We start from the raw sequence: 23,594 nt of genomic DNA, 5'->3' as shown, positions 1-23,594 counted from the left end.
CCCAGGACGCTGGGATCATGACCTGAGCCGAAGGCAGCTCCTTATCCAACTGAGCCACCCAGGCGTCCCCCTTAAGAAGTCTTAAAGCCTGGCTACATTGATAGGAGTATAGTCATGTGACAATATACTTTCCATTAGATTCATCAAACTCAATTACATAAATCAGTTCAACTAAATAAAAATTATGGTTTTTACCTACAATGGGAAGTATTTCCCACTCTCCACCTGTTAAAAACAACTATCTAGCTTACCTCCAGGATCCATTAGAAAGTGAAAAAAAAAAAAAAAAAAGATGCAACAGTGTGTTGAGTGCACTACCATTTACATAAGGGGAGGAAAGAATACATATGAACGTGTTTCTAAAAGCTCAAAATATGTCCAAAAGAATACACAGGAAAAAATTAACTGTGGCTGCCAGTGTGAGCGTGACTGCGGGAGGAGTAAGGAAGGACAGAGACTTCTTTGTGCCTGTGTACTTGAATTTATCATGCATATATTTTACCTATTCAACAAAAAAGCAAAATCGCAGAAAGAAGTTTCCATTGGCCCGAATTTTAGGAGTCATGTGTTAGAGCGCTCTACTGACATGAAGCTAGGCTTTGGGACAGGCAGGTTAAGATCGGAATCCACACGCTAACTCTGAGACTTGCTACCAGTGGCTGAACTTGCCTGAAGAATGTTAACTACTGTAAAGGACTGCCTCCTGCAGGAGCGAAAGCAATGAGTGGAAGAACACAGTAGGCACTCAGATTCGTAGCCTGGATTTCTACTCTGAATGTGGGAAGGGGCTGGCTCTGCCTACATGATGTCCTTCACAAGTCTAATTTTTTTAAAAAGATTTATTTATTTAAGAAAGAGAGTGGCGGGGAGACGGGCAGAGGGAGAGAATCTTTGAGCCGACTCCCCATGGAGCACAGAGTCCCACATGGGGGCTCAACCCTATGACCCAAGGGATCACGACCTGAGCTGAAACCAAGAGTCGGTCGCCCAACCGACTGAGCCACCCAGGCATCCCCTTTGTTAACTTTAAAGAGTTATTTGGTTGCCGCCTGTTTTTTTTCCATCGGTCGCATCCAAAAGGAACAAAACTTTATTAACAATCTCCTGACTCTGCCCCAGGGACCAGTTCTCGGTGCCTCAAAACCAAGATCCCATTGCCTTGAGGGGAAGATGCGTTTGGAGAAAAAAGAGAGAGAGAAACTTTTTCTACTTGCTTTAGTACAAAACTTCACCATGAAATGTCTGCCTTTTATATCTTGGTAGCTAGCAAATCCTTAGCAGCCTTAGTATAGATGATATTTAAACCTCATCTGCTAACACTTTCCCAGAATTAGTTTAAGCAATTAAAATCATTCCCTTCTCCAAACATCACCACCTACCCATAAAAGAGGACTTATGAAAGGCGAGGCCCACCAACCAGCCTCCTGTCTGGTCCAAACCAACTTGCTGAGATTTTAGAAGTAACCTTCTCCCCAAGACCCTTTACCGCCACCTGCTGGAAAACTGTGGGTATCAACTAAACAGATGCCCCTACACTGTGAGACCTTGGCATCCCTAGGAATTGTGCAACAGAAAGCGTGCACAATCAGAAACAATGTCCCCAAACAAGCTTCACGGTTTTGCCAAGGGCTGGCACTACTCCAGGTGCACAGGCACCTTGGATATATAGCTGTCATCCTCCGAGGTGCGCCCCGCAGAAATTCTTGCCCAAAAGGACTCTCCTTGCCCATCCACGGTACTGGACTGCATTGCTCCTCCCTCTCCCTAAAACCTCCCGAATGGACTATCTGTAGGTGCCCTCCAGACCGTTTCTAAAACCCCTTCAGGAGTCCATGACCTCCCCAGGTGAAAAAGGTTTTAAGGCGCGTGAATTCATCTTTCCATCATTGCTCGAGGCAGCACCATAAATCGTGGCAGCCCGGGGAGGTCGAATGGAATGCAGCATCGCATGCAGGCTCCGAGGATGGGAAACAGATCTGACTAGGTGTCATCAAAACAAGGCAACTGGCCATTGGAAACTCTGCTGAGGTCTCGGGTGCTGGGAAGTTGGAGAGGAGAGGAGGGGGAAGAAGTCCTGCGGGGTGCACACAGCCAGCCAGCTCCTCATCTCAAAGACACAAATGAGGTTTGGCTTCCTTTCAGCCCACTGATTGCTTTATTTCAAATTACCCTAACTACTTAGCATGGTAAATTAAGTTGAAACCCCTAAAAGTTTGCAGAGGATGTCATCTAATCTGATTAAAAGGAATATTCCCGTCACAAGCGAGGGAGGAAATGGAAATTACTCTGAGCCCACTGCTATTAAATAATTTGCATAGACTTGCATATGCTATACATCAGAAAAGCATATGCTGTTTAGATTTAATGAAATAATTTTCCCTCTCTAAAGACTGTTACAGTTTCTGTCCTTCCCTATCTGTCTTTTTCCTTTCCCATCTGTCTCTTTTTTAATGTTAAAATTATTTCATGGGAAGGGCACATAGCAATGTATGAATTACATGAAATATGCTAATAATCTTCCTGCTGGCGGGGCTGGGAGGTCCTGAAGCTGCAGGGCCAAACTTCCCATGTACCCTCCCCTATGTCCTCCTCACATAGTTGAAGTCTCCCTTTACAGCCCTTAAAAGGCCCAACTCGATTCATTTGGGGCTTCCATTGATGGGAGGACGGAGGGATGGGGCAGGGTGGTTAAAACCAACCCTTTGGCTCTACTTTCCAAAGGATGTTTTCCTAACCCTGAGGAATAGCATCTAAATCAAAATGAAAATGAAAGGAAAAATCCCCATCAAGCCCATGTCATCTGTATCTGTTGAGACTAGGATGCTGCCATTGTGGTTGCACGTGTACAATAATCATCCTTGAAAGATTTTTGTGCCTGCTCTGCTTCTCAATGTTCAAAACCCTTGACAAATGTTGGCTGCTGTTAAAGCATCACCCCTATTTTTATCAATGGAGACAAGGAAGCCCAGATAGATGAACACGATGCAGGGGTAGGGGGCGGGATGGGGGGGTGAAATCTATCTATTTTTGTATTTTGTATTCTCTATGGATATTCACTAGTTTTGGGTAATATTTTAGCAGATCTCATGTTCAGTTGTAACGTAGCCAACAGAGGAATTCTAGTGAATTCCCCAACAAAATTACATTAGGATCAAATGTGATCGTTATAAACACTATCCAGATGTTGGGGATGGACTGGATATAACTCTTTAAGCCCCAAATTACAGTATAATAAATGCAAGCATGGGGATCTGCCAATACATCTGAACTTCGTGTCGGAAACCAGGTCTGACCTTAATTTAACTCTATAAGGAACTAAGAGTTTCCCCACTTGTATAGTTAGGATGCATCCAAAGATCTCCAAGTCTTACACTGTCACAAGTTTTATCACTTACTTGAAGAATGATCATATCAGATTCTGGAGTCAAGCCAATCTTAATGCAAGCATTTTATTAACACATTTAGAAAGGAAACAGAATTGCAAATAGAAATAACTACTGAGGTTATGAAACAAACCTGTGAAATGAAATACAATATAATACTAAGGTCACATTTGTCCTTGGTAAATCTGAGGGAGTTAAGACACTATAAGAAGCACTAAAATATTTTACTACATAAACCAGGGATGCTAACTAACACAGGCCCACAGAAAAAGATAAAATTGAGCAAGGAAAAACTTCATCCTCTGCCCCTGAAGTTTTCCTTTCCGTTGGTAGGGCTGATATAAACTGATAACTTTGTATTACAGCTCAGGACCAGTACTGAATTGTATCCTAATAAGAACATCAGTGTCTGGGTGCCCAGTGGGTTAAGCTGCAGCCTTCGGCTTGGGTCATGATCCCAGGGTCCTGGAATCGAGTCCTGCATTGGGCTCCTTGCTCAGCAGGGAGCCTGCTTCTCTCTCTGCCTCTGCCTGCCTCTCTGCCTACTTGTGTGCACTCTCTCTCTCCTCTCTCTCTGACAAATAAGTAAATAAACAAAATCGTAAAAAAAAAAAAAAAAAAAAAGAACATCGGTGCATATAATAGAAGATAAATATTTCAAATATTCTAGTGTCAAATAAAAAGAAAAACAGGTACTCCAAAAAGCAGGAATCAATAGATTAACTAATGTGTTAAGTAGCATACTATGGCACGCCTACTAGCCGCATACTAATGTTTTGGATGTTGCTGGAAGAAACAGAAAGTAAAAGGAAATGTTTTGGGTTTTTTTAAGATTTTATTTATTTATTTGACAGAGAGAGATCACAAGCAGGCAGAGAGGCAGGCAGAGAGAGAGGAGGAAGCAGGCTCCCCGCTGAGCAGAGAGCCTGATGTGGGGCTCGATCCCAGGACCCTGAGATCACGACCTGAGCCGAAGGCAGCAGCCCAACCCACTGAGCTACCCAGGTGCCCCAAAAGGAAATGTTTTAAGGAGAGTCAAATACGCATCAAGTCATTTAAGAGATGTATGTTCTTTCTCTGGATATGTGAAACTATAGAATAGTCTCCTCCCTGGAGAAACTTAAAACATAGCATCAAAAACCTGAGATATACAACCCCCCAAATTCAGAAGTTAAATCAGCGAACAAAATAATAAATGTCACAAGTCAGTATTAACTACAGCATTGAGAGGCTCTCTGTATCTCCCACCACTGACTTTCTAAGCAAACAAACAAACAAAAGCTATTTGTAGCAGTCAAAAAGGATTGGGGGGAAAAAAAAAACAAAACATAAAATAAGCTACCAAAAATGTGGAACTTACAGTATGATTATAATTTTTAATCACAAGTAGTTTTCTAAATCACACTTTTTTTGTAAAAAAAAAATAAAAATCTATCACTATTACATTTATATAGTCTGTGAACTCTCCCTCTGCTCCTTCCTGATGGTCTTCCCCATTATTTTCATCACTCAGTAAAAGAGTTTAAGGCAAAGGAGTTCAGACAAAGGAATTTCAAGAAGGGAAGTTTGTCTGAGAGCGGAGAACCTGGCTTAGCCGGCACCGTAATGAGACTCAAGATATTCTCTGTAGATAACCCAAGTGTCCACTGATGTTTTAATGAAAAAACACAAGTGGTATATCCGTACAAGAGAATATTATTCAGCCATTAAGATTAATGAACTTCTGGGGCGCCTGGGTGGCTCAGTGGGTTAGGCCACTGCCTTCCGCTTAGGTCACGATCTCAGGGTCCTGGGATCGAGTCCCGCATCGGGCTCTCTGCTCGGCGGGGAGCTTGCTTCCCTCTCTCTCTCTCTCTGCCTGCCTCTCCATTTACTTGTGATTTATCTCTGTCAAATAAATAAATAAAATCTTTAAAAAAAAAAAGATTAATGAACTTCTGACACATGTCACAATATGGATGAACCTTGAGAACATTATGCCGAATGAAAGAAGCCAGGTGCAAAAGGACAAATGTAGTATAATTCCCCTTGTGTGGGGGGAATTAAATTCTTAGAGACAAAACAGAATAATTGTTACTGGAGGTTGAAGGGAGGATGGGATGGGGAGTTATTGTTTAATGGGACAAAGTTTCTCTTTGAGGTGGTGAAGACGTTCTGGAAACTGATAGTGATGATAGTCGCACAACACTGTGAGTGTCCATAACGCCACTGAGTTGTATACTTAGCAATGATTACAATGGTAAATTTAATGTTTTGTGCATTTTACCACAATAACAAAAATTTTTTTCTGGGCACCTGGGTGGTTTAGTTGGTTAAGCATCTGCCTTCAGCTCAGGTCATGATCACGGTGTCCTAGGATCGGGTGCTGCCTCGGGCTCCCTGCTCAGTAGGGAGTCTTCTCCCTCTCCCTCTGCCCCTCACCCCGCTCATGCTTGCATGCTCTCTCGCTCACTCACTCTCCTTCTCTCTCAAGTAAATAAATAAAATCTTTATAAGAAAAAGTTAAAATGAAAATGAAAAAAAAATTTTTAAATACATAGGAGAAAAGCCAGTGGAAACCAAGGTGCACTGACAGTGACAGATCTGAAATGTGCAAGGGGAAGATTAGTGAGGACTAGCAGAGAAGGTTTGTGGAAGGTAGACTTCCTCGCAGGGTCAATTAACTGTGTACGAAACAGTATGGAGTAGGGACTACTACAAGAACTTACAAGTACCTGGGGGCACCTGGGCACCTGGTTCAGTCTGTTAAGTGTCTCACTCTTGGTTTTGGCTCAGGTCTTGATCTCAGGGTCCTGAGGTCGAGCCCTGTGTTGGGCTCCCTGCTCAGTGGGGAGTCTGCTCAAGAGTCGCTCCCTCTCCCTTTGCCCCTCCCCCTCCATGTACTCTCTTTTTCAAATAAATAAATAAAATCTTTTTTAAAAGTAAAAACGGGGCACCTGGGTGGCTCAGTGGGTTAAAGCCTCTGCCTTCAGCTCAGGTCATGATCCCAGGGTCCTGGGATCGAGCCCCTCATCAGGCTCTCTGCTCAGCGGGGAGCCTGCTTCCCTTCCTCTCTCTCTGCCTGCCTCTCTGCCCGCTTGTGATCTCTGTCTGCAAATTAAAAAAAAAAAAAAAAAGGTAAAAACAAACACTGAGAAGTGTCTGACTCACCTAAAGGCAATAATTCAACTAAAAACCAAGTAGACACTGATCGAAGTGTCTTTAGGGCAAGGGTACCAATTTCTCACTCTGGATGTTAGACATCTATGTGATGTTAGACCTACAATAGATATTTTATTATAGGGCTACTTCTAAGGACATCATACCAGAAACCGGAGGGACAATTTGAGGAGTGACAGAGGGAGATCAGATACAGCAACAAAACAACCACTGGCACGTATAGTAAGCTGACTATGTACTTGGTAAGCACTGGAAGTGTTTTACCTGTGTTTTATTTAATCTGCACAACCACTTAGGAGGTAGGAACTACAATTGTCCCCTGTGTGACAAATGCAGAAACAGGGGCACAGAGAAGTTAAATCTTTCCCAGGTAGGTAAGTGGAAGAGGCAGCTGGCTATCTGGTTCCAGTGTAGAGTCCCAGCCCTCAAAACATTAAAAAACTAAATTAAATTAAAATAGAGTAGACCAGCGATTCTCAAGTTGGAAAGCTGTTTCAAGCATACAGTGTTGAAAGAGACATGATATTGAAAGCATAAATAAAGTTGGCAGATGATGATGAGGTCAGAAGCTCGTCTCATATCCACACTTAAGTGGAAAACGAGGGATGAAAATGCGTTAGAGACTGAGGATAGGTTAGAGATGGAGGAAAACACCAAGAGTGTTAACGGCACAAGACAAAGGAAAAGACGGCTTCAAGAACCTCAGAGATATCAAATTCTACAGAGGAAGAAGGACCAAGCATAGGCTCATACCACCAGATCAGAGCACAATCGCAAACAACCCCCACCATCAGACTTTAGAAAAGCGAAGTCTAACTCTCGCTCAAGGTGCACATCCATCACTGGGCGGCTGGGGATTCTTCTTCACATTGATGATCTCTGTCCAAGAGCCAGGCTCATGGAGCGACAACCTCCAGAACTGCCCTTTGCCATGGGCGAGAGAACGGGAGAGCAGCTGCCTAAGGGCTAGCTCTTACGAGGTTTTGCCTATATGTGCACCTGTCACTTCCATTCCTATTGTGTTGGCCAAAGTCAGTCACGGAGCCACATCCAAATTAAGGGGGGGGGGTGGAGCAGGAAAGTGAAATTCTACCATAAACCTAAATGAAATTAGAAATATTTGGTGAGGGGCACCTGGTGGCTCAGCAGGTTAAGCCTCTGCCTTCGGCTCAGCTCCTGACCTCAAGGTCCTGGGATCAAGCCCCATATCGGGCTCTCTGCTCAGCGGGGAGCCTGCTTACTCCTCTCTCTGCCTGCTTGTGATCTCTCTCTGTCAAATGAATAAATAAAATCTATATTAAAAAAAGAAATATTTGGTGAATAGCACTAATAACTACCACATTACCCCCAAGAGTAGTCTCCATAACAATATACCCCCCAACATTTACAGATTAAAAACATTTCTTGCATATATCATCATGCATATCCCACAAATCGAGGTCTATTTGATTATTTCTATTTTAAAGCTGAGGAAAAGGACTCGGAGAAATTAACTTACTTGCCCAAGGTCACATACTACAGAGTGTCGGGGCTGGGTTTTGAACCCTAATTTCCTGACACTTTGTCTAGTCCAGGACTGTTTCTCTGAGGCCTCCAGGCAGAAAGATGGGGGCAGATGCCAGACCTCGGTAGTTGAGGAATCAGTTGCAAGTGAAGAAAAGGAAGAGTTTCACTAAGAAATTTAGATTTGACCTTGCAGCCACAGGAAGTTTCCTAGCTGGAGAGGGACATATTGAAAGGAATGTTTTAAAAGGCTTAATTCACAGCTCTGCCTCAGATGCGCAGACACACACTCCTGGAAGAATTATTCATTGTTTCAGCCTTTTGGGAAAGTGGTTTGGCAATATGGATTGGGAGTCTTGGTAAGAAAATTCATTCTCGGGACGCCTGGGTGGCTCAGTTGGTTAAGCAGCTGCCTTCGGCTCAGGATCCCAGCATCCTGGGATTGAGTCCCACATCAGGCTCCTTTGCTCAGCAGGGAGCCTGCTTCTCCCTCTGCCTCTGCCTGCCATTCTGTCTGCCTGTGCTCGCTCTCTCCCCCCCCTCTGAAAAATAAATAAAATCTTTAAAAAAAAAAAAAAGAAAATTCATTCTCAAAAAAAAAAAAAAAGAAAGAAAAAGAAAAGTTTGTTCTCTAGAACTCCTAAAAGAATATAATCAGATAAGGATTAGTAATAACATTAATATCACTGGAAAATATTTTCATCAAAAAAATTTTTCTGGGGCGCCTGGGTGGCTCAGTGGGTTAAGCCACTGCCTTCGGCTCGGGTCATGATCCCAGGGTCCTGGGATCAAGTCCCGCATCGGGCTCTCTGCTCAGTGGGGTGCCCGCTTCCTCCTTTCTCTCTCTGCCTGCCTCTCTGCCTACTTGTGATCTCTCTCTGTCAAATAAATAAATAAATTCTTTAAAAAAAATTTTTTTTTCTGAAAAACTTTTTAAGTACCCCAAAATAGACACACAAGAATACTTTCAATTTCCCCACGGGATAGAACATAAGGGAACTTTTCAAACAACAGTTTTGAAGAATTTTCAGTGGCATGGGAAAAATCCTCCTGATACGAACTGAAGAAAGCAGAATATAAATTTATACAGGGTTAAGGCAATTATGAAAATATACACACATACATATATTCTCTGGGTGTTTGGATTACAAATGATTGTATTTCATTGAGACTTTCCTGGGTTTTCTAATTTTCTAAAACAGATATATGTTACTTTCATGTACATGAAAAAATTAGTAAAAATTACAATAAGCCATAGAAGTTTTACAAAAGAATAAAAGTCATAAAAAGAAAATAAAATTGACAACCGCACAGGTTAAATTACAAGAATAGAAGCCCCCCCCCCAAAAAATACAGCCTTTTCTGGGGGGGCACCATGGAAGAGGATGGTCTGTCATTGTTCTGTTTCAACTAAAACATGTAGCATGGGGCACCTGGGTGGCTCAGTCATTAAGTGTCTGCCTTCGGCTCAGGTCATGATCCCAGGGTCTGGGGATCGAGCCCCGCATCAGGCTCGGTGGGGAGCCGGCCTCTCCCGCTCCCACTCCCCCTGCTTGTGTTCCCTCTCTAGCTCTCTCTCTCTCTCTGTATGTATCAAATAAATAAATAAAAATCTTTAAATCTCTAGAAACTCTAAAAAATAAAATAAAACAAAACATGTGACACCACATGTGAGCAAGGGGCACAGCCACCAATGGGAAGGGCTCGGTTATCAACCACAGAAGCAGACCTGTGGGAAAGACCACCAGTCACACACCCTCACTGCATTTAGCCACCCCTGTCTTTATCTTTTTAAAAGACTTTATTTATTTATTTATTTATTTATTTATTTATTTATTTGACTTATTGTCAGAGAGAGAGAGAGAGAACACAAACAGAGGGAGCAGCAGGCAGAGGGGGAAGCAGGGTCCTTGCTGAGCAGTGAACCTGATGCGGGACTCGCTCCCAGCACCCTGGGATTAGGACCTGAGTTGAAGTCAGATGCTTAACCTACTGAGCCACCCAGGTGCCCCCTTTCCTGTATATTCTTCTTTTTTTAAAAGATTTTATTAACTTATTTGACAGAGAGAGACACAGGAAGAGAGGAAGCACAAGCAGGGGAAGTGGGAGAGGGAGAAGCAGGCTCCCCACCGAGCAGGGAGCCTGATGTGGGCTTGATCCCAGGACTCCGGGATCATGACCTGAGCCAAAAGCAGAAGCTTAACCAACGAAACACCCAGGCATCCCTTCTCTTTGTATTTGTTTTTGGTTTTGCTTTGTTTTAGTGGCCCCTCTCTTTAGCAAAAGGAAAGGAACAGAATTAATTGTAACATTAGTCGGAATGTTACACTTGCACAGCTAGGTGTCACTGCATTATGGTTTAGGAAATATCTGGTCTAAGAATAAAGAGACTTGGGCTCCTGGACTCTGTGCTAAGCTCCTAATATCTTGGGAAAATCAGAACCTCAGTTTTCCTTATCCTTTGAAAAGCACAGTGCTAAAATAAGTGATCTCTAAGACATTTTCCATCCTTAAATACTATGGCTATTTTAAATCCATATTAATTTCATGACAAACCAACCAATAAGTGAACGTGTATACAAAATTCTCAATGAGACCACCTGCCAAATCAAACTGAATTGGAATGTTTTTCTATGTGCCCCTATTCTGGGTGCCATCCTAAATTAAAACAGTGCCCTTTCTCCAGCTTCTAACATTTCCAAAAACAGATCGTAGGTATAAAAGAAAAGTTAGTTGTTAGATTTTTTTTTTTTTTACATTTACAATGGAATTTCTTTCCCCAAAGACTAAAAACAGTCCAGTCAGAGGTGGAAAATGGGAAACACATGTCAACACAAACACACCACAAACAACAACCCTTCAGTGTTACCCACCTTGTTAGATAGGATGAGCTTGTCTTTTTTCTTTTAGATACCATTGTCTTCAAGTAAAACATTTAGGGGAACATGAAAATATAAAAGGCGACTTAATTTCATTAAGTAGGGATAGGAGATCTAAAACCAATCCAAATCGCCTGAATTTCCAAATAAAGAACAAAGCCTTCACTTAATACAAAAATATCTTAAAGCAAGGTTCAGAAAACTTCTTGAAAAACTAGATGGTAAAAATACGGCTTTGCAGGCCAGAAGACCGTCTCATTCATGACTACTCAACTCTGTCTCTGTAACACAAAAGCAGTCATAGACAATATATGAACGAGTGAGTGTTGTCGCTATGTTCCAATAAAACTTTATTTATAAAAGCAAATGGCCAGCCTGTTTGTCTTTCCCTGTTATAAAGCATATTTCCTAGTCATGCATCCAGTTAAGGTGAGGCAAGAAGGGTGAAAAGAAAGAGGAAGAAAAACGTAAGGAGCTGGAAGACAGGTGAAAGGGAAGAACCAAGGGGAAGGGAGTCAGAGCATGCCAGGAGGGTAGTGATTTGAGCCTGGAGAGGAAATTAAGAAATACCCACACAGAAGAGGACAGTGTAGAAATAGGGAGAAAAAAAAGGGGGGGGGAGGGAAAACAGAGGAAGAGAGAAAGACAAAGTGGTGAAGAGAAATAGCACAGAAGCTGGAAATCTATTTCTACCATGGGCACTGGGCCACAGAGAAAAATGCCCTGCATCATTTATAATCAAGAAACACATAGAACTAAACTTAGCAGATTTTTTTTCCCCTAAGAGATAAATTAAAAAAAAAAAAGTCTGACTTACAGCTTTAAACTTTTATTAAATAAAACAATTTTAAAAAATAATTTGCAAGAAACACAGACTGAAGGAGAAAAACTAAAAGTGAATACATGCAAAGAAAAGGGAGGTACGGAAGGGAGTGCCAAGTGGGGACAGGGGCAGGGTGGTGACCCCCAGCAGGGAAGAAAAAAAAGGTCAATTTTCCCTGACCTTGGTCTTTGTTCTCTGGAATTCAAAATGCCAAGTTAGATCTGAAACCTCTGGTCTTTCTGGAGACTTCCTGGGAAAAATATTCTGCTGGAATAGGCCCCGCCATGACATGGTAGCTGTACCTGCTCCCCGGGCCTCCCAACCCATCCCGAGCCCAGTGGTCTCAGCCTACCAACCACTTGTCCTTCCACAAATGGCTCAGTGTCCAATTCCCCACTGGCACACCACCAACTCAGTGTGTACGCTGGTCTTCAATGATAAGGGTGGAAAATTAACCCTGGGTCCGCTTCCTCATAAATTGGCCACACCTTAGCGTTTCCTTCCAATTATAAAATATACCAAAAGGACATCTAGACCTAGGGGTCCCCTGGCATTTTAGTTCTAATGACTGAAGTCTATCTGTTCTTCAGGCCTGACCTTCTAAGCCTCATAACCTGAGATGGGAGTGTGAGAAGAGAATGAAGCCCTCATATCCATTGGGCAGAATTATACTTAAACCATCTTGATTAAGGGGGGTACCTCCCACTCTTCGGCCCCCTTCCATTTCTTTCTCTAGCACGCTCTCTCTCCTCCAGAGACAACTCAGACAGCCTCTTTTCAATCCATACTTGGCTTTCAATCACACTCACATTCAGGAAGTTCTTCTTTACATTTAACCCAAATCCCTTCTGCTACAGTTAAAACCCGTTTCGTCAGTGGAGATTTGGAACAGCTGGTTCCCATTCTCTTTATGGCAACTCTTCTTAAAGATTCATAGTCTTAGGCAGAACGTCCATACCAACTACACCTAAGGCACAAAGCTTCCTTTTCCTTAGCATTTTCCAAGAATATTTTCCTATACAGTTACTGATAACCAATTCCTTAGTTTGCGAAGAGCTGACTCATGGAGCAAATTTCTACAGCTAAAGAAAGACAATAGCTGCTCTCCAATTACTCAAGGGTTTACCTGAATTTTAAATACTTTGGCTTTTGTGAAGACACTGTCAGTTTGAGGTTTGGGACAAAACAAAGACTAAAACTAGGGCAGAATGCTTATGGCTGAGTAGCGAAGCATGTGGGAATGACCAATCTTTGGCCAACTGCCTACAGCTCTGGTCAAGAATATCATCTCTTTGTGTAAGGCAAGGCATTTTAGAATTTTGACAAATGGCACCCAATGTTGGTCTTTCACTTAAATTTGTAACTCTACCCCTCACCCCACCATCATATCTCTCAAACCATTTCTTCTCTATAGGATTAATAAACAAAACAAACAAACAATCAAAAAATCCTGGAACAAGACAAAAGATCTTCAGCTGACCCTTAGGAGCAAACGACATATGTTCTTGAACATCTGGGCTTTTCCCAAGCTATTTTTTTCCATTATTGTCGAGAGAAAAGAACTTGAGTGGAATGTTTCTCCACAGAGGCACAAGTCTATAATACTCCCTGTTGATTACATATAAAAGACACAAAATATTAGTTTATTAAAAGCAGCTTCAACTGTTGCTGTGCAAAGCAGTTCTCCGATGGAACAGATTTATGAAGTAACAGCTGAAAGGTATGCAGATCACAAGAGACATGACAAATGTACTTTATTACACGGATCAGAAATACCATATGTACTAGCAGTTACTGTACAATGATACACAACACCAAACCAAGACCCTTTAAAGGTTTTGCCGATATTGAAAACTTATAAAGGAACAATGTGAGAGTGAGAAAGTGTTTCATAAGATAGCATAATGCCAAGACAAGTCATCGCTTTAGGAAATTAAATACATTCTGCATATTATAAACAATGTATTATAGAACTATGCCATTCTCAAAATTAAAATGCAAACAACTTTACCCCATTCATTGTTTAAAGCAGATGTTGACAAAGATTTTCCATCCTTTACAGTGGAACTTAAAGGAATAAATACCAGACTTACCAACATTAACAAATTTAAGATCTCAGATTTTGTTATTTTCACCCCAAAGAGACTTAAGCCTGTAATCATGGGGCACCAACAGATTGTAAAGAGTAAAATAAGCACAACACGTTTCAGACGTGACAACTTCCAGCCAGCCATTTCTTAGCCAAAAAGGACTTTTGCAGGTTTCAACCCAATTTCCAAGTACCACGTTTGAATCCATTCTGCTGTGCTCCAGCCAAGTGGCTCTCCAACCTCCCACCCAAGTTTGATAGGATAGGGCCCCGAAGGCTGCCTATTCCATTTTCCATATCAGTTAGAAGATTCTTCCTTAGACTGAATCAAAGTCTGTCCCTCTGAACCCACCATCCGGGCATTCATTCCACAGTCTAGGGCAATCTTGCTCACATCTTAATAGGTGCATAACTTGAGGCATGTATACTGACCTCTTCAAAGGTGTTTCCCCTTCCAAAAATCGGGACAAGGGTATTGATCCCACAGTATCATTTTAAAGATTAAATGAAATAATATAGGTAGAGTATTTAACACAACATGCTCTAAATGTTGGTTGTGATCACTACTATTATTCTGCCAAATGAGTCTTATTTGGTAACATATATTTTTCTCTTGCTCTGAAATAGGTGACGACTCTTGGCATTCAACTACATGAATTTAGGGTTTTCTGTAAGCAGACACAAATCTGGCCCTTGCTCTCCTGTTGCCTCATGAGGCTCCGGGAACAGTCGAGTGGCCTTTGACCTGGCCTGAGTCCCTAACAGTTCTCCACGCACACCCCTCCCTATCCAGCATTTCCTTGTAAAATTAGTGTGTGCTGCAGCAGCATTTCAGGGGAAAAGGATCCTTTCTTGTGGCTAGCATGGACTCTAATCACTCTGCCAGGTGGCATCACAAGTTAGTCACTTGGCTAGCAGACTACTTCACAGCCCAGCATCTGCTTCTTGAATGCAATATTTATAAACTTGGGAATTCCTCAACATGTCTTCAGATGATGCCCATTTATGGTGTGGCCAGGTCTGTGCTGATTTAAACTATACACCCCTAACCCTCACAGTCACAAACAATCCATTGCAGGTATTTAAATCAAGGAATTTATAGCCACTTATTTTGAATTTTCCAACTCCCCCAAATCATATCCCAGATATAGGAATTCAAATTTTGAAAATATCTAAATTTCCTAATGAGCAAATATATTCCATGGTGTATTTATTCTAGGCAGCATAGGGGAGGAACAAACATATCTACATCAGTGTGACAATAGGGAAAAAAAAAAAAAAAGATGTACTCAAAGCCACTCCTTGACTCGGCCTAGAGCTTCGACTGCGGCTCGCGTGACTCTCTGGGCGGTCCCACACCACTGACTCAGGCCCACACCTTTAGAATTGGGGTGGCCCATTCTATAGGAGTACTACCTATGGAGCTCTGGTCTGGGTTAGACTGAAATTTGAGAAAAGGTCTATAAGTCATGAGTCTGCAAACAGATTGAACCCAACAGAGGTGTTGCTGGGAGGATTAAGTGAGTTAATACTTTGACTGAAGAGTTTAGGATTAAGTAATATAGACAAGACCTGTTTAACAGATAACAAATAAATGAAATCAATTTTGAGTCCCCTTATTTTAATTTCTTAAAAACAAAAATGGAATGTTCTATGAATGTTCTATTCAAGTCCTATTGTGATTTAGGCCCCTCTACTTCCAAAAAGTGATTTGGTGCTTAGCTTGAGCTCCATCTGGTGGTTTTACAGCAATTCTCGGAACACAGGAGTCAAATAAACAATTTTAAAAAGCTAAGCTAATTGTATAAAAGACGAAAGGACGATGCTGTACTTAACGTAGGATCCTTAAGAATAAAGCAACAAAGAAAAGAACTTTAGTGGACTATACCCCTGTACAGTACTGATATTTTGGAATGTCAGTCTAAATTTCCTACCAAGCTTTGGAGGTGGGATGAATCTTGCTGGCTATCCAGTTCAGGACGCCTCAGAGGCCCCAGTCAACAGCCTCGTGCAAGATAACTTCTCTCTCAGACCCACCTGTTGAGAAGCCCTAGGATATCTGAGAGCATGTTTCCCAAGTATGTTTTCCAAGAGTGCGTTTTTGATTTATCATCTTAAGTGAAATCCTGAACAGACACATTTGTCATTGGACAAACATCAGTCAGTGAATGTCCTAATATCAAGAGGCCCTGGATGAGAGCTCAGAGCTGTTACCACTGGAATCAAATTAGAAGTTACCCACCACAGAACACATGAACATATCCCTGGCATTGGCCTCTGATGTCAACTTCAGGAAAATCCAGGGGCACCTGGGTGGCTCAGTCGTTAAGTGCCTGCCTTCGGCTCAGGTCATAACCCCAGGGTCCTGGGATCAAGCCTGAGCTGCAGGAAGCCTGCTTCTCCCTCTCCCACTCTCCCTCGCTCACTGGTCTCTATGTTGTGTTCCCTCACTCACTGGTCTCTGTCAAATACATAAATAAAATCTTAAGAAAAAAAAAGAAAGAAAAGAAAATCCAGCTACAAAATACCGGACAACACTGCTAAATTTTAAGTAGGCATCAAGTGTGTAACATCATCAATACGGTCAATTCCTATGATAGTGTAACAAATAAATAACTCGGTTAGTATATTTAGGCCGATATTGCCATTGGCTTAGATATTGTTAGCAACTTTTTTTCATGGATACACATGTATTTACTTTTTCCTCACAAACTATTTGTTTTGTGCAACTATACCAAAAGGCAAAAAAAGACCACGGGTAACATTTTCTTCCCAACTCTTTTCTATTAGCTTTGAGAAAAATCTATTTTAAATATTTAAAAACTATCCACTAAACTTTTGGTGAACTAGTCACTGAGTAAATTAAGAAGAGTCTATTATATAAGATAATCTATATAATATAATCTACTATATGAGATTTTACTGGCACTGAATTTTATTAATTCAAATCTCCTCAAAGACTTTGGTCTTGTCCTCCTATTCCTCTCTATGATGGTGTCATAACCTAGCAGCGTGCCTGGCATGAATCTGTGTCTTGATGACTAAGTGACTTTATTCTAGTAAGTTTTACTTTTAACTTGGTTACCCTCTAAGCTAACAGCCTCTTCTGAGTAGATGCCCAAAACCTCCTCGGTCTCCTTCCCTATGTCCTGAGCACGTGGAAAAGTCCCTAGCACTTAGTAGGCATTCAATCAATGTTATTCCAGTGAACATGTAAGGATGGTTAAAAGGACTACAGTAAAATTTCAGAGGGAATAAAAAGTTTAAATTCCTTAACTAAAACTAAATTTAAATAAGGGTGAGATTAGTAAACTGTAGCAAGACATGACTTAACAAAAGTCATCTCATTTTACCAGCATTTCTGACAGCATATTCTATCCTTCAGAACACTAGTTTGAAAGTCAAAGTTGAACAGTTTTCTCGACTGTTAGATCTCTAGAATACTATACTAATACTTTCTGTGAATCTTCAAATATGTGGCATTTCCCAAACTGATGTGACTATCAAATGTGTTTCTCACCATGCATTCAGAAAAACTGCTTCTGAGAAACATACTCTGGGGAATGCTGTGTTATACTAGGCTACATAATATAAAAACTGAAGACCATTAAACTAGTTTCCAGGATATTCTATCTCCTGAACAGATGGAGCATACAAATTGTAGATGTTAATACTCTACCCAAAAACTTCAGTTTTTTTTTAAACAATTTAACTGAAGGTGGTCTTCTCTACTAATAGAAAACCTGAAGGATAGGTGAAAGAAAAGCTCTTTAAGATCTTGACAAAATATCTTTTACTCTGAATTAAACAAAAGCAAAACTCCAAACAAGAAATGCTTCTACTCACATTGTATTTTAAATTGTATAAAAATTTTCTTTAAACCTGAATCACCTCAAATTTGTCAGTAGGTCTTTTTTTCTTCATCTTTACTGAGACCAAATAGTCACAGCCACAGTAACACTTGAGAGAACTGTGATATCTGAGAATCCCTTCACACTGGACAGCATCCAATTAAAGTACCAGCACAGCTCTCATTTATCAATGAGAATATTTTATTCAAGACCCCAAAACAAAGTTGAGGAGTTAAGGTAGGTTTGAATTGAAGAACAAGGTCAAGTTAATTCTGGAGACAAAGTTTTCACTTGGTGGAAGTTGAAATCCATGTATACATTGTAATCAAAGACCTGTCCCATGTAGGAGTTTTCAAGTTTTTAAGAGTCTACCAGGCCAAACCCTTGGCCGCCTTTGCTGCTTTTGCTTTGCTTTTCCCCTTTCCTTTTTCTCGCTTTGCCTTCAGCCTTTTCCTTTGTCTCTGGTTCATCCATATGGGGTACTGTCCATGCTGGTCTAGAAGACTCTTTTTGTTTCTCTTAATTTCAGTCTCCATTTTCATGTCATCTGAATAAGAGACAGAAAACTATTAATGCTCATCAATGAAGAAACAATCTTATGAAAAAGCATGTTAAGGCAATAACAACATGAGACTTGAAAGTGGTCTGAAACTACAAAAGGAAAAAAAAAATCCCTTTTTCTGTGGAGCACTCTTTGACTAACACTGAAAACTTTTCACAGCACATTCAATGGACTGGACATCCTCTGATGTGTTCCTACAACTGTGAAAGACATAAAAAGTGCTTATAAGGAACTAGAGATGTCATTTAGTCACTAAGAAACTTTCTGAAGAATGTGTCATGTGTGCCCATCTTTGGAATAGAAAAGTTAAACAGGAAACATGCATTTAGGCAGTGTAGGTTTGTGTCACTGCATGAAAGGTAAGTGTATGGCTGTGAGGATATGTGCATTAGAAGAACATTTCTCAGTGCTTTCCTGAGCTAAATAAGACAGTTGAACCTATTAAGAGCAACCACACTTTCAAAGGACAGGCCTTAGATGCAAATGAACTATCAGGAATGGCTGGCCACTTCCAGAGAAGTGTACGTGGAAGGAGTGGGGTAGGAAGCAACAAGACTGTGATGACAGAGATGGGCAGATGACAAAGAAAAATCTGGATGGGGGGGCTTGGCTAGCTCAGTCAGAGGAGCACGTGACTCCTGACCTCAGGATCCTGAGTGTAGAGATTACTTAAATAAGTAAAAACTTAAAAGAAAGAAAGAAGAAAACCTGGATATACGGGCACCTGGCTGGCTCAGTTGGTAGAGCAAGTGATTCTTCATCTTGGGGTCATGAGTTTGATCCCCACAGTGGGGGTAGAATTTACTTAAAAACAAAATTATATGAAAGAAAAGACAGGAAAGAAAGGGAAGGAAGGGACAAAGAGAAAGAAAGGAAAGAAAGGAAGACCTGGATATACACTGGGCTGCGTCTCGTTCTTATCCAGAAAACACGCAGAGATCCAGCTCCACTGAATAGAAGACCTGGCAGGAAGCCCAGTGCGGCCACACTACGGTACATCTATCACCAGCCTTATCTGCTGTGAATGGTCTGCCCAGAATGTCCCTCTCTGGGAACTTATCAGGGTATACAGGGTCTTTCATGATCTCCGCTGCCTGACATAACATTAATTCATTTATCTGGTTCACTTTTAGTCTCCTCCGATATAATGTAAATCACATCAGGATGGAGGCCAGTTCCCTTGTGTGTATCATGTTTCCTCAGTGCCTAGAATAGTACCTGCTACAGATCAGCCATTCAATAACTAGTTGTTGAGTGATTATTTTACGTACTGCACTAGGTTCTGGGGATACAATGGTCCAAACATGCTGTCATGGAGCTTACAATGCTCTGTAGAAGGGAGTATAACAAAGCAAACTGTAGCCTATGTTAAGTGGATTTAAAAAAAAAAAAAAAAAGTACCAGAACCAGATTACTTAGGACCCGGTAAGCTCTGATGAGCACATGGAAAGACAATGAGATGTTTTAAGCAAGGGAATGCCATAACTTACGGTAGGTAAAAGAAGTCAGGCACAAAAGGTCACATGTTATATGATTTCTTTTATTTGAAATAGCCAGAACAGGTAAATCCATAGATACAGAAAACACATTAGTGGCTGCCAGAGACTACGGGAAGGAAGGAAGAAAGGTACAAACTGTACAGGTTTTCCTTTTAAGGTGATGAAAATGTTTTGGAAAGACGTGATAGTTGGCCAACATCATCAATGTACTAAATACTACTTACTATATACTTTTAAATGGTTAATGTTATTTTATGTGACTTTTACCTCAATGACCAGAGAGCCAATGGGTAGAGGCAGTGTACCTGTGAGGAAACACGAGTGTTAAGAAGCTTCAAGGAGAGCTGAATAAAGCAAAAGACTGAGAAATGTGAGATCAAAGGGAGGATTTTTTTTTTCAGAAGGAACATTCCAGAACACAATGGTTGAAGAAACAACCCAAGGGAGAAGAGAGATTGATAAGCAGGATGCATGCCGACAGCCTTTGAGAATGGAGAAGATTCAGAACACAAACAGAGAAACTGGCCTTTGAGAGAGTATCGGCAAGCGGGAAAACGTCTCTGATTGGAGGACTGAGGATTGCTGCTCCCTTCCTTGGACACCACATAAAATAATTCTATTTTAAGAAACTGATTATCATGCACGCTTATTTCAGTTTGTTGCCAAACTGTTACAGTATGCGAAAACCAATGAGTCTTTTCCCTTGCTGAAACTAATATGCTGATATACACAGCGTCCCTCTGCAGACTATGATTAAGACAGAGATACCTAAAATCTGTCAAAATTGAATACAGATTTTGAAAACTCCTGTTTTTTTCAGGAAAATGACATAATGGTGTACAAGGATTCTTGGAATGGGAACCAGATGTTGCAAAGGATAAAATGAAGAAAGATCTCCCACCTTGCCTAGTCCCTGACTGAATAGTGTACCCTTCCAATGAGGATACGTCTACGTCTGTCTACTCGTGTTGTCCTTTGTACCACTGAGACACTCAGGCTACTGCATAAGCACCTGAGGCACACTATGAATAATCCAAAACATGCCTATTCACATGAACCAGCTTTAAAATAGTTCAGCATAAACTACCTAGCAGCATTATAAGTCTTCAAAAAATTACACGGGCATGGCAGGAGGCTTGTACGAAGCATGTGCAGCGAAGAACGGAGGGCAGTCAAAAAGGGAAAAAGTCACAAAAGAAAATTGATAGAATTACTATTTGTAAAATGAAGCACATAAACTCACCTTTTTCATCTTGTACCACACACTGAGTTTTCTCTTCACAATGTTTGGGTACCACCACAGTTGCTATCTCTTGAACATCTTTCATTAAAACATCACTATCTATTTTAAGAATACTTTTCAGTCGGCTGAGTTCCTTTGGGGCATTCTTTTTTCTCTTTTCTGCACGCATCTTCCTCTTCCACTTACTCCGTAAGCTTTTAGCCATATTTTACCTGGAAAGCTAACAGAAATACAAATACCAAAGCAAAAATTTGCTATTAAAGAAAGAACGGCAAATCCTTGGAAAACCAGGTCAAAAGGTATCTCTACAGAACATGAACAAATGGAAGGTAAAACTCCTCACTCTGTTCATGATTTATGATAGCATAATGAATTACGTGAGGGTCAACATGTCATATACAGCCATTAAATAACAAGAGCACCAAGTTAAACTCCCTGTGGCCGCTGGCAAACTCTAAGTCAAGCCAATTTCTGAAAACTCCTGGAATTACCATACAAGATGCAAAAATTTAATTTCCCCCCAAATGCAAAGAGCATCATCAACGTATATTTACACAACTTACAAATTACAAAATGTTTTTTTTTGGGGGGGGGGGGTATTTTTAAAGTAGGCTCCATGTGCAGCTTGAACTCAGCAGCCTGAGATCAAGATCTGAGCTAAGATCAAGAGTCTGACTTACCTGACTGAGCCGCCCTGGTGCCCCTAAAATGTTTTTATAAATATTTTTAGACTTGATTTCCTCCAAGCCTATAGGACATCCCACCTGTCTTCCTCATTATCCTCCCCTCAATTCAATGTAGCTATTTTAAGCTTGTCTATTTCCACTCCTGCTGTTCTTCACCCTCAGCCTCAGCCCTGAATCCTCCACAAAGCAATTAGTATGAGCTTTTTTCCCTTTTCTTTTCTTTCCTTTCTTTCTTTCCTTTCTTTCTTTCTTTTTCTTTCTTTCTTTCTCTCTCTCTCTCTCTTTCTTTTCTTTCTTTCTTTCTTTCTCTCTCTCTCTTTTCTTTCTTTCTTTCTTTCTTTCTTTCTTTCTTTCTTTCTTTCTTTCTTTCTTTTTTTGGCAGGGGTAGGGGCAGAGGGCGAGGGAGATACGGAATCTTAACAGGCTCCAAGTTCACAACCCTGAGATCATGATCTGAGCTGAAATCAAGAGTTGGGACGCTGACCCAACTGAGCACCAAGGCACTCCTAGTGTAAGCTTTTAAACTTTGAGCTTTTCATTTTTTTTTAAGATTTTATTTATTTATTTGATGACAGAGATCACAAGTAGGCAGAGAGGCAGGCAGAGAGAGGAGGAAGCAGGCTCCCTGCTGAGCAGAGAGCCCGATGTGGGGCTCAATCCCAGGACCCCTGGGATCATGACCTGAGCTCAAGGCAGAGGCCTTAACCCACTGAGCCACCCAGATGCCCCTGAACTTTTCATTCTTTCATGGGATTCTTTACTGATATCCCGCCTCATACTCATGATCTACAAGATTATTTTGACCGAGCCCTGCCTCCTTCAACTCTTTTCATGATCCAAGCTCCATCCCATCCCCAAGCAACAATTACACCTGAAAAGAGTTAACTCAATGAAAACCTAGGGACAGGGTGGGGAAGGAAGGAAGTATGGGTATTACAGAGGGCCTGGAGGACGGCTTCTGGGAGTGATGTGCAACATTATCTTGATTGTGCTGATGGATGTTTGTACACATACAGGAAAACTTATATTACATACTTTAAACATGTGTAATTTATTATACACAATCAAGCAATTAAATAAAACATTAAGACATGATTTTAGAAAAAAAAGAAAAATTTACAAGTCCCAATCAGGTCCACTTTAGCACCTTTCCAATGTGCTGCCCCTAAGCCTGGGAGTGATCTTCCCAACGCTTGCACCTTCACTTAAGTACCTCAGAGAGAGCTTCTCTGACCCCTACCCCTATAGACTCCCCTCCTTTTATTCTCCACCATATCACCATTTTCTTTCCTTTTAAATGGAATCTGGAGTTACATTCTTTATTTTCTGTCATTCCCTGTGGACTGTGGGCTCCACGAAGGCAGAGGCTAAGTAAATAGACCTTGCTCTCCGTTGGATCCCCCAAAGCAGTGCCCATGTGTTGAATGGCTAACTAATGGAGTACCAGTTTTTGGACGTCAGCAATCACAACTCACTCTGTTTCCCTGTCCACAACAACCCAAAACTTCGAGGTATAGAAGGGTTCCGGTAGACGACCTCGAGGGCCCAGATTAACCTAAGCGAGACCACCGAAGAAGGAGGGCTCCACCTCGCAAAAAGCACAGGGAAGCCGGGGGCCATCACCAAGACCACGGGAGACCCTCGTCCTGGAAACAGGTCTGCGTCTCTCCCGGACTCAGTCTTGTCCAGAGACGGACCGGGCTTGAGACGCGATTCTCTAGGGGCGACGGGATCCAGCGACAGGTTCCACAGCCCACCACACCGAGAAAGCAGAGAACTCACCGGGAAACTCACCGACGACACTCAGAAGCACGCTGACCGGAAGCTTCCGCACTTCCGCCTTCCGGCAGCCGCGTCCACAAACCGCAGGGAGTCCCGGGCGGGCGCACTGCACGCCGGGAGCCAAGATGCCCCGGA

At 41.6% G+C, this 23,594-nt stretch overlaps 1 protein-coding gene across 2 annotated transcripts; it reads right to left on the bottom strand.

Moving 5' to 3' along the window:
• Positions 1 to 17,870: 17,870 nt before the first annotated feature.
• LLPH (LLP homolog, long-term synaptic facilitation factor) lies at positions 17,871 to 23,592 on the bottom strand. 2 transcript variants are annotated; one of them, XM_082738261.1, is made up of 3 exons: positions 23,460 to 23,592; positions 20,992 to 21,211; positions 17,871 to 18,234 (listed from the first exon to the last, which is right to left on the bottom strand). In XM_082738261.1, the coding sequence occupies exons 2-3, from the start codon at positions 21,194 to 21,196 to the stop codon at positions 18,056 to 18,058; spliced, it is 384 nt and encodes a 127-aa protein (XP_082594387.1). In that variant the 5' UTR covers positions 21,197 to 21,211; positions 23,460 to 23,592; the 3' UTR covers positions 17,871 to 18,055. The 2 variants fall into 2 exon arrangements, with proteins under 2 accessions (XP_082594387.1, XP_082594388.1); XM_082738262.1 differs by having other exon boundaries at positions 23,472 to 23,517.
• Positions 23,593 to 23,594: the final 2 nt, after the last annotated feature.

This window comes from Mustela nivalis, assembly GCF_964662115.1.
Source record: "Mustela nivalis genome assembly, chromosome: 7".
Taxonomy (NCBI): Eukaryota; Metazoa; Chordata; class Mammalia; order Carnivora; family Mustelidae; genus Mustela; species Mustela nivalis.
Note: the sequence above shows the minus strand (reverse complement) of the source record. Positions and strands in the feature narration are given on the sequence as shown.

Excerpts from the sequence above, each read along its gene's own strand:
- LLPH (XM_082738261.1), bottom strand. The coding sequence starts at position 21,196 with ATGGCTAAAAGCTTACGGAGTAAGTGGAAGAGGAAGATGCGTGCAGAA. Across the intron at positions 18,235-20,991 it reads TGTGGTACAAGATGAAAAAG|ATGACATGAAAATGGAGACT; the intron begins GTGAGTTTATGT and ends TCTCTTATTCAG.